General features: G+C 40.6%; 1 protein-coding gene across 1 annotated transcript in view; it reads left to right on the top strand.

The window, feature by feature from the left end:
• LOC136884064 (glycosyltransferase 25 family member) overlaps positions 1 to 6090 on the top strand; it is a 78112-nt gene extending 72022 nt beyond the window's left edge. The window contains exon 10 of the mRNA XM_067156089.2: positions 5612 to 6090. Coding sequence (XP_067012190.1) covers positions 5612 to 5777 — 166 coding nt within the window. The 3' untranslated portion in view covers positions 5778 to 6090. The remainder of the gene's footprint in view (positions 1 to 5611) is intronic.
• The last annotated feature ends 4723 nt before the right edge of the window (positions 6091 to 10813 follow it).

The raw sequence follows: 10813 nt of genomic DNA, 5'->3' as shown, positions 1-10813 counted from the left end.
TGCTGCCTCGCTCTCTTTAACAAGGGAACCCTGGCCTTGGAGTAGCCAATCAGCATGCAGGAGCCTGCCTATCGCGACCCAGATTCACCAATCACAACTCTTTCTTTAGTTACGATGTTTAAATAACTTCTCAAATACGCACGATTGCGAATCTTCCATTTCCAGAACAGTCAGAACATACTTTCTAGAATACATAACTAACAAAAGCCAATACACCCTGTTCAAAAATTCAAGTTACAACTTTCTGGATAGTTCCAGTAAATATAGAAATGAAATCTAGCTGTTACAAATACCATGTTACCAAAATATTTACACTGTACAGGTTAGGTAGTTACATGGAATACAAATAAAATAAAATATCACCACACTTCAGATCATACAGTAAGTACTACTTAACAAGGTTTACAAATAAAATCTTCAATAAACACTTTCCACTTCCAATATATTCTACACCTGTGACAAAAAAAAATTGAAAAAATCAAATAATTTGAGGAAGGTGGAAGTTAGGTGATTTTATAGTACCTGATGACAAATCTGTGCATGAATACCTTTCAGTTAAAAAAAAAAAAAAAAAGAATAAACAAAATCAACCGGATAGAATGGCCGGACTGACTGACTTAAGGTTTCATACATTTTTTTAATATAAAGATGCTAATTGAAAATTCTACACTTTTGTTCAATATTTTTTGAGAGAAAACAAAATTAGGGCAACTAATAAATGTAACTCCTTCAAGTACATATGTTATATTTTTAAATACTATCTAAACCTGGAATGTGGTGACAACTCAATGCTTTCCACCAGTTGTTTGTGATTCTTCTTCTTTTTTCTTTAAAATGCTATTTGTTCGGGGCATCAAGCCATGTGGATCTTTTGCCCCTACTGGCACCATATTGTATGAACCTGCGTGTAATTGGAATGGCAGTAGTGTGGAATGTTGTGCGTAAGGAAAGGAAGATTAAAGATGTCACAAACACCCAGTCCCCAGGTCAGGGATATTAATCATTACAATTAAATACCCCTGACCCAGCCGGGAATTTTACCCGGGGTCGCTTGGTGACAGGCGGACATGTTGCCCCCTACACCGCGGGGCCGAACAGTTGTTTGTGATACCAATTTGTTTTATCAACAACCAGCTGCACCAATTCCACTGACACCGAGCTCGATAGCTGCAGTCGCTTAAGTGTGGCCAGTATCCAGTATTCGGGAGATAGTAGGTTCGAACCCCACTGTCGGCAGCCCTGAAAATGGTTTTCCGTGGTTTCCCATTTTCACACTAGGCAAATGCTGGGGCTGTACCTTAATTAAGGCCACGGCCGCTTCCTTCCCACTCCTAGTCCTTCCCTGTCCCATCGTCGCCGTAAGACCTATCTGTGTCGGTGCGACGTAAAGCAACTAGCAAAAAAAAAAAAATCCACTGACACAAAAGTTTTAAAAATAATCAATGATTTTGGTGTTGTCATCAAACACTACAGACACTGTCACAGTTACTTGAAAGTCTGGTGGAGAAAAGTCATCTGTCCACCATGAAAATAGTGATGAAATAGCTGTCGAACTCACTGTGTTTTTCTTCTTTCGTTTAGAAGGAGGCTTTGTTTCTTTCTCACAATATTTTCATCACACTCTGTATCACTCTCACTTTCAAAATCGCTTAACAATTCATTAAAATCATCATCATCATCACTTTCCACTGTGGTTAAAAACTGAAAGATTCACCGATCCGAAATAATATCGCTGCGAAAGCAACTAACTTGTTGTTCCACCATGGTTGTTTACATCACAGATGAATTCCACAGACGTATACAAAAAGCTCTGTAAGTTACTTTCCGAAGCTATAAGCCATGATCAGTTAGTTCTGCATAATGCCCAACAGATGGCCCAACATGCCAGAGATCGAATCGGCACTCGAGAGTGAACCGGGAAACACAAAAAAATATAAGTTCTCATGCACTGTCTATAGACGGGCATAGCACTCATCAAGTTAAGGTATCCATTCAAGTCACTGAGAGAGAGCGGGGGGGGACAGACATAACCGGTGAAACACATTGGCAGATCAATGTGGGAGGAGGGAGCAACAGGAGGAGGAGATGAGGACAAACATGGAAACACAAAAGGACAAGAACAATCTCCATATCTCTACGCACTGCCATCTTCAAATAGACAGGTTCTCTCCTCATCAATCCCAGTTCTACATTAATTTCTTCTCAGCCACCGACGAGCTTGTTTCTCTTCCTAGCTTCATCAGCAGGGCGAGCATTAACACTCACTGAGGGGTCAACTTGACAGGGTTTGATATGGGATAAGTTTAGGATAAGAAGTAAGCTGAATAAGACCATCCAAGCTGCGTTTTTACTTTCTAATACGTAAATTGCAGCATGGGAGGTGCGTGCAGTTCTTGACCTTGCAAGTGCACATGTTCGACCTCGCAAGCATCAGTCGTCAGTTGGAATCTCAGCTGTTAACATGCAGTTATCACTGCAACACCGTATTTTCTTATGTAAAAGTAATTTTAAGCAAGACTCGACTTGATGGGTGCGCGATGCATTTGTTCAGCAATTTCCTGGTGAAGTTCCACCTTCACGATCACAGATTCACGTAATTGTAAATAAATTTGAAACTACTGGCTCAGTGCTCATTAAAAAACATGCACGCACATGAGCAGTGAAGTTTTAACAGAGGAAAAGCTATATGACATTGGTGCGAATCTTGAACAGTCACCCAACAAATCACTCAAAAAATTAGCACAATAAACAGGGGTTTTGGCCTCTTCTGCACACAGAGCTGCAAAGCTGTTACACATCAAACCGTACAGGTATACATGCGCCCACTGTTTAAAACCTGCTGATCCAGCCACAAGAGTGTGATATGAGTGGTATCTTATGTCACTGAAGGATCGTTCATTTGACTCACCGCTTGTATTCTTTTAGGATGAGGCCTGGTTTCATCTTAATGGTCGTGTGAACAGTCATAACTCTTGCTAGTGGTGTGTGGAAAATCCTAATGATTTTCATGAAGTTCCTCATTATGGTAGGAAGATTGGTGTTTGGTGTGCTGTTAAAGCAAGACAAATAATTGGTCCTATTTTTTTCGAGACAACAGTAAATGCAGAGAGGTATGAAGACTGTATTTTGATGCCATTCTTCCATCAGTTAATGGAAGAAACAAAATTGTGTGGGTGATTTCAACAAGATTCAGCCCCTGCTCATACAGCAGAAAATTCCCTTCTTAAAATCTCGGAAGCGTTTGCAGGCAGAGTGATCAGTGTTGGTCGATTTCCTCCTCGTTCTCCGGATCTAACAGTGTGTGATTTTTACTTGTGCTGTAAACTGAAAGAAAAAGTGTATCGAACAAATCCTCACACATTGGAGGGACTGAAAGAAAACATTATGAATGAAATCAGAAAAATTACATTGGCAGAACTCACTAGCATCTGCCAGAATGTAGGTTACCAGATAGAGTGCCTGTATAACACCGGAAGGACGCCACTTCCAGCATTTTTTGTAAGGCAAGATTTCCTATAAGATTGTATACACGCTTAAAGCAGGGCGGCTGCGTGCGACATAAGTTCAGCTGAGGCAATTGCCATAGCGCAGAGTACAGACAGTATGCGTTCGGTCTTAGTTTACGTGGGAGACCCTGTACAGGAAAAGGGAAGAAACATAAGGCAAAGATAGAGGTGGTAAAAGAATGGGAACAGAGGACAAACACAGAAGGAGAAAAGGATCCCAATGGGATAATATCAAAACTATCAGTGTACGAGGGTAAGTCAATAAGTATCTGCAATTTTGCTCTAATTGTCTATAGGTTGGCTCTATGGCATTGTGTGCTCACCAGCCACTAGATGGCACTGTTGTCTAGTCTGTGGTAGGTTCAGTGTTATCAGATCAGTACAGCTTGCGCTGTTGCAACGTAAAGATGGCCGCGCCACAGTCTGTTTGCACTAAAGAAGAACAGCAGAACCATGGCTAATGTGCATGCCAGGTCCTTAACGGTCACTCGTCTGTTATTCAGGATCATATCACACACTTGTTCAATATTGGCATCGGTTACGGCTGCAGATGAATGCCCGGAGCTTTCCTCATCCTTCACGCTCGTGAGACCCTCTTTGAACTGTTCATTCCAATCAAGCATTTAGGGCAGTCGCCCAGGTGGCAGATTCCCTATCTGTTGTTTTCCTAGCCTTTTCTTAAATGATTTCAAAGAAATTGGAAATTTATTGAACACCTCCCTTGATAAGTTATTCCAATCCCTAACTCCCCTTCCTATAAATGAATATTTGCCCCAATTTGTCCTCTTGAATTCCAACTTTATCTTCATATCGTGATCTTTCCTACTTTTAAAGACACCACTCAAACTTAATCGTCTACTAATGTCATTCCACACCATCTCTCCGTTGACAGCTCGGAACATACGTGATAAAATTCATTTTTGGATCCATATTGAATGTATTTGTATTAAATAACACTGGTATATTTTTCTTTACCCACAATACAATAATACAATAATATTACTGATTTTACACCTCATCAATTACTTTTGCAGTTTCAGAGATGCTGTATGCTAGAATTTTATCCCACAGAGTAAATATCAGCATATTTCAGCGCCTTCAAATACCACCAGACTGAACTGGTATCGAACCCCCCCATCAGTTTGGACTTGGAAAGACAGCACTCTTGTATAGATTGTTTAGAACTTCTGCTGCAATATGAGTGAGATGCTAAATACGAGGGCCATTCAAAAAGAAATGAGCTGGAAGCTATAAAATTAAAACTGCTGAAAGGATTGTAATGCAGTTGCTTGCAAAAGAAAGTGTGGTCCCTATAAGAACACTGAGGTCCTAAACTCGCCGCTGGAGGGACATGGGTGCACACAACGTGCTGACAGAGCAAGCACGTGCACGCGTTGATCGTCCACTGCACACAGTCGTGCTGAAAACAGTGAAATGGTGGCTTCCAAAGAAGAGCAATGAGGTGTAGAGCGTTTCCTGACAGCAGAAGGGGTGAGGGGAACGCAAATGTACGGAGAGCACTGCATGTCCGTTGCAAGGGCCAAGGAGTGCCACAAGCAATTTAGGGAAGGACGCAAGTCATTGGCTGATGATGCAATGGAATGCTGCACCGCATTACCGATTACTTTGTCCAGCACAGGAAGCATGTCGAATGGACCCCTCTCTTGAATATCTGCTGCGCTGTGCAAAGGAAGGGAATAAGTTCCTGTCCCAAGGGGTCGCTGGAGACGAGACATGGTGTCATCACTTCGAACCCGAGTCAAAACGACAAAGTCTCCAATGGAATCATGCAGGGTTGCTGCCACCCAAAAAATCCAGTGTGAGCTACATCCGACGTCAAGCAGTACGTTCGGAGCTGGTTCACAACGCAGCCCCAGGAATTTTACGAGACGGCCATTCACCACCTTGTGTCCCAGTGGGTCAAGTGCCTCAACAGTGCTGGGCATTACTTTTGAAATAACATTTTATAGTCTACGGCTCGTTTCTTTTTGAATGGCCCTTATATATAAGCCAATATCCATTCCTGTTTTAATCAATCTTGGAATAAAAGTCTTCCTATGTAGAGAGAGAGAGAGAGAGAGAGAGATTTTTTATTCGTGTTGCAGAGTTACCTGGAAGGGCTATTTCCCTCAGCGAGATCTGGCAGCTTTCTCTGCTGCTCCTCTCCTGGTCTATCCAACCCATTATACTGGAGAGAAAGGCTACGTCAGCGACACCGAAGACTCCACCGTCATCAACGAACGTGCGGAACGCGTAAGAGAAGATCTCTAGCACCAACACTTCTTAAGAACAACATGAGATCTGAACAGCGTTTTTTACAGTGCACTAATCTTTTAACTGCCATTTTTATGCTTTTTTTTTTTTACTTTTAAAATCTTATTTAATGTGCCAAAAGAGTTAAAGAGGCATGACGTAGTGATTTTATATGTGTTTTTCTGTAACTTGTGTTGACAATGGAACTGTCCATTTTAGGATTACTAGATTGTTTGTTATTTTACCTACTGTTTGAGAATTCCTGGTATCTGACTTAGTATTTGAAACAAGAGCATTGTAGAATATCACTTGAGCTCTGATAGGTAGAGGCTTCCTTGATAGGTAGAGGCTTCCTTTCCAGGCTCAATCTTTCACCATTGTGTCTGTGATTCAGATCTTGGTGACTCTGTTTAACAGAAAAGAAACCGACTTCCTCCAGCATCTCTGGTCTTGCAGTTTCTAGAGATACTTTGTAACCATTAAATTGCCATGCCTTGCAATATGGTGCATTTTACAAGTACACGGTGTTTCAACAATCAAGTCACCAAAAGTTAATCATCATATTAAGAAACTATCCACTAGAAAGTGTAGCAAGCTTTACATACCTCGCATACCTGCCAACTTTCCAGATTTAGGCGGGAAAATCCAGATTTTTGAAATTTTTTCCCGCTTCCCGATTATTCGATTATTTCTCCCAATTTTAGCTTATTTTTTGGTGAACTTCAAACATTTTTTTTAGATCCCTTATTTCGGCTTTGTACGCCAGTGGGCGGGAAGTCCTTCGCTAATTGGCCGCTTTCAAAATTAAAATATCGACATTTAATACGTGAAATGCTCGCGAATGTTCGATGCTTATTAAAACCTGTTTATTGCGACGCGTATATCGATTGTCAATCTCTCGTTCATTCAGTCTGTGTTTGTTCACATCAGTCTAGTCGATTCTAGAGACTAATCACTAGATTTGGAGTCTTTTTAGTAATTTAATGACAGAATTACAAAGATAGCGATTAGTGACATTTCTAGAGATTTTAAGAGCCATTTGGAGACAATTCGGGCGAATTTTAGTTTATTAGTTGATAATGATAGTATTGCACTTCGCATAATCGCGCAGGCGCGTAATGCGATATATTAATCTTTTTTTTTTTTTTTGCTAGGAGCTTTACGTCGCACCGACACAGATAGGTCTTATGGCGACGATGGGACAGGAAAGGCCTTGGAGTTGGAAGGAAGCGGCCGTGGCCTTAATTAAGGTACAGCCCCAGCATTTGCCTGGTGTGAAAATGGGAAACCACGGAAAACCATTTTCAGGGCTGCCGATAGTGGGATTCGAACCTACTATCTCCCGGATGCAAGCGATATATTAATCTATGCATTTGTTAACTAATGGCATCCAAGTGCATGACTGATTCACATGTGTGAAGCATGAGTTCATATTATTTTCAGAAGGCGTATCAGAGACCGACCATCTCACTCACATACCTCGTACTTCCTGTGAGGGAATAGAGATACGCAAGGTTTAGCCTAGTAGCCTCGTATAGCAACAGTCGGGTTTTGAGACAGTTATAATATATACCATAGTACTCCTGTATTGCGCAAGATACGTAGAATAAGCAGATTTGACCAATTGTATCTTCTGATTTCTCCTGTTTTTTAAATCAAAATCTTCTGATTTTTGTTTTTGTAAAGTTGGCAGGTATGCCTCGGCACTGCAATATCTTGAGAAATACTAGCCATAAAGGAGGTGGAAAATAGAGTGCAGAAGAGCTTTCACTTTTACCAGCAAGTACGAACACTCCTATGGGATCCCAAAGTACCAACAAAATCAAAGCTGGTGATGTTCAATCAGTACTTCATACCAATCTTAACCTATGATATTGAAACCTGCACCCTCACTAAGAAAGACTCATCAAGGTTGCAGGCATCTGAGATGAAGTTCCTTAGGTCCACAATTCAAAAAACCAAACTGGACAAGTTAAGGAATGATGTGGTTAGGAAGGAAGCTGGGATTGTTACATCATTGTTAGATCGGTTCAGCATGTCCGGACTGAGGTGGTTGGCGCATGTAATGAAGATGGAGCCAACGAGGACAGCATATGTTAACTTGGAGAGACATGTGGCAGGGAAACTGATGGTGGGAAGACTAAGAACCCACTGGATGGACATCGTAAAGATGGACATTGCAGATCGGAGAAGAACACTGGGGATGTCATTAACAACAGAACGTATCTCAATAAGACAGAATGGAAGAGGCTCACTAACAGTATCCAGGAAACTGGAACTGTAAAATGATGATGATGATGATGATTAATTCATACACTATACTATACAAGATAAGACTATCATGTTCCATCATCACCATATGACCTATCTGTGTTGGTGCAAAATGAGGCAAATTTTTTTTAAAAGTCTGAGTTCTTCCAAATATATACTAGTTCTTTTAAAGTATATTGAATAAAAGCTAGAAACGGCTAAGGAGTACCTGCCTAAATATTTTTAACTGTAAGGGAGACGACCAGCTTGTTTTTTTTTTGTTTTGTTTTTTTAAGTTTGTTCGTGAATGTTCGCAAGCAAAAATATTCTCCTCAGTGAAGGAAAGAACTCTTTAAGATTTGAAGATGAAAGTGTTGACTTACTTTATATAGCTTTTAGTGTCGGTTTTGAGGACACGTTAAGCTCACCTTTTGCAGATTTTTCCATGTGTCACCCACAGTTGACCTGCATGTCCGAGTGTGAGATGATGACGATGATGATGATGTAGGGTAAGGATGAAGCGCAGTGTTGGCACATCACCTACTCCTGTCGAATAATGCTAAGGGGTCTATCCAAAGCTTAATGTCCCCATCAAACAGACAAATCACCATCAACAGCTTCTTATGCCTCCCTCCATATGACATCAATCTTGTGATGGGAATTATATACATCTTGCTTACATTTTTTCTATCAGCGGGACTCAAACTGGCTATCACGGGGTCAGAGTACAGAGACTTTATGTCTTAACAACCATGGCACCGGGCGAGTTGGCCTTGCATCCAGGAGGTGGTGAGTTCGAACCCTACTGTTGGCAGCCCTGAAGATAGTTTGCCATGGTTCCCCATATTCACACCAGGCAAATGCTGGGGCTACACCTTAATTAAGATCGCGACCACTTCCTTCCCACTCCCAGCCCCTTTCCTATACAATCATCGCCATAAGACCACTCTGTGTCGGTGCGACATAAAGCAAATAATAAAAAATAAGAAAAAGAAGCAAACATGGCCACCAGGCAGGCTCATAACTGCTGGGTTTGTACCAGAAAACAATGGAGTATCTGAGGTTTCTGTTGAAAGGTTCCTGGAATCTTCCACAGCACAGGATTTTTGTAGTCGTCATTATGAAGAGACTTGATATTTTGTAGATTTAACACAGGATTTTTGTAGTCATCTTTATGAAGAGACTTTATATTTTGTAGATTTATTTCATTACTTGAAGTTGGCAGTTTCTGAGCCAGTTTCGGATTAGTTGGATAATTATGTATTATTGAAAATTGTTACCCATGTGACGGTCAAGTTCTTCATCAAGTTATGGGATGTGGTATAAGCAAGACACATACATATCAAATTCATTCCTTTCCTTCAAAAACAGTCCTTTATCAGCTTCAACAGTTTCTTCACCCACGTATTTAATTTCACTGGTTTGTTCCCTGTCGCCTTCAAATAAATATTCTTCCATATATCACCGAGTATTTCGTTCAATTGCGATACAGTCACTTGCTTCTTATCTACCATTCGCATAATCCTGAGTTCCCCCCGCTCCAAACACCTTCGATTATTGATACCTTTTTGATACCCCTGTCAAAACTTGACACATTTCACTATCAAGCAAAAATACCACCAGGTGGTTAATTCCTGCACTGCACACCTTTCTATGTGGTCCTTTGTAAGCTCAAGAGATAGTTTGCTGCATGCTCTTGTGTATACTAAATTTTATTGGATAAGCTAGTCAGATAAACTTGAAGTTAATCATATACTGTATGTGCGTATAAACTGACTATTGTATTCTTATCAGTCATTGTTTTTACATCAAATTCCTTGTACTGGACAATGTAATCTAAGAAAGTGCCTTTAGTATGGTAAAAGTTATTGTAAATAGAATTTTATTGTCACTAAGTGCCATATATTGTGTCATATTAATGTAGTGAATTTGCAAGTTGCTCAGAAAATATTGACATTTTTAATACTGTAGTTCTTATTGGGTAGTGTTATTATGAGAGGAGATCCATAAGTAAGGTTCTTAAGTTAGCTGTTAGTAAATTAGTTAAGTGAAATGTTTTAGGCCATTGAGTTGCATCCAGAAATGTTTTCATGGTGATTTTTTTCATTTTTTCTTTCATATGTACTGTACTTAATACCTTCTATGTCAAGTATTGAACTATCAATGAGCTCATCAAAACCTACCATGAAATTTTGCTAAAATCATCCTCGTCCTATAGGAAGGAGTTGCGAGTTTTAACCAGAAGGTTCCGAAGTCGAAACGGGAATCCCGAGAAATGTCGTCGTAGTCGTTGTAGTAGTAGTATACAGCTGCGTGGGATGTTAGTCGCATATGAGCAGCCCTGATTATAGTGATGGAACACGTGCACTCATACTGCGTGGGAGTACGCGGGCCACCGATCGCTCATATAGCTGAAATTTTTCAGAGATGTCCAACTGCTACTAACTCATGGCTTTCATACACATGTTCCATGTTTGACTTCAGAACCTCCCTGTGAGACTCACAGGTATTTCTTGGTAAGCGAGCTTCCTATGTGACAGTGATAGGTTTCGATACGAGCTCATTGATTGATAGTTCCCTTCTAAGTAGCATTTCTTCTGCGAATCCTGTCTGCTGCCAGATTTTCTGTCTCGTCACAGTGGCCCTTCTGTAAATGATACTTCGTAAATATTTCATAAACATACTTCTTTGTCTGCTTGAAGGTATTTTCATCACTGCAATTTTTGGGGATCTTTCCATGATCACTCGCAGAACATGCCCTGCAAAGATTTTGTGCAAGCTTCGCTGACCAGTTATGTGCAAGA

Source organism: Anabrus simplex, chromosome 12 (assembly GCF_040414725.1).
Source record: "Anabrus simplex isolate iqAnaSimp1 chromosome 12, ASM4041472v1, whole genome shotgun sequence".
Taxonomy (NCBI): domain Eukaryota; kingdom Metazoa; phylum Arthropoda; class Insecta; order Orthoptera; family Tettigoniidae; genus Anabrus; species Anabrus simplex.
Note: the sequence above shows the minus strand (reverse complement) of the source record. Positions and strands in the feature narration are given on the sequence as shown.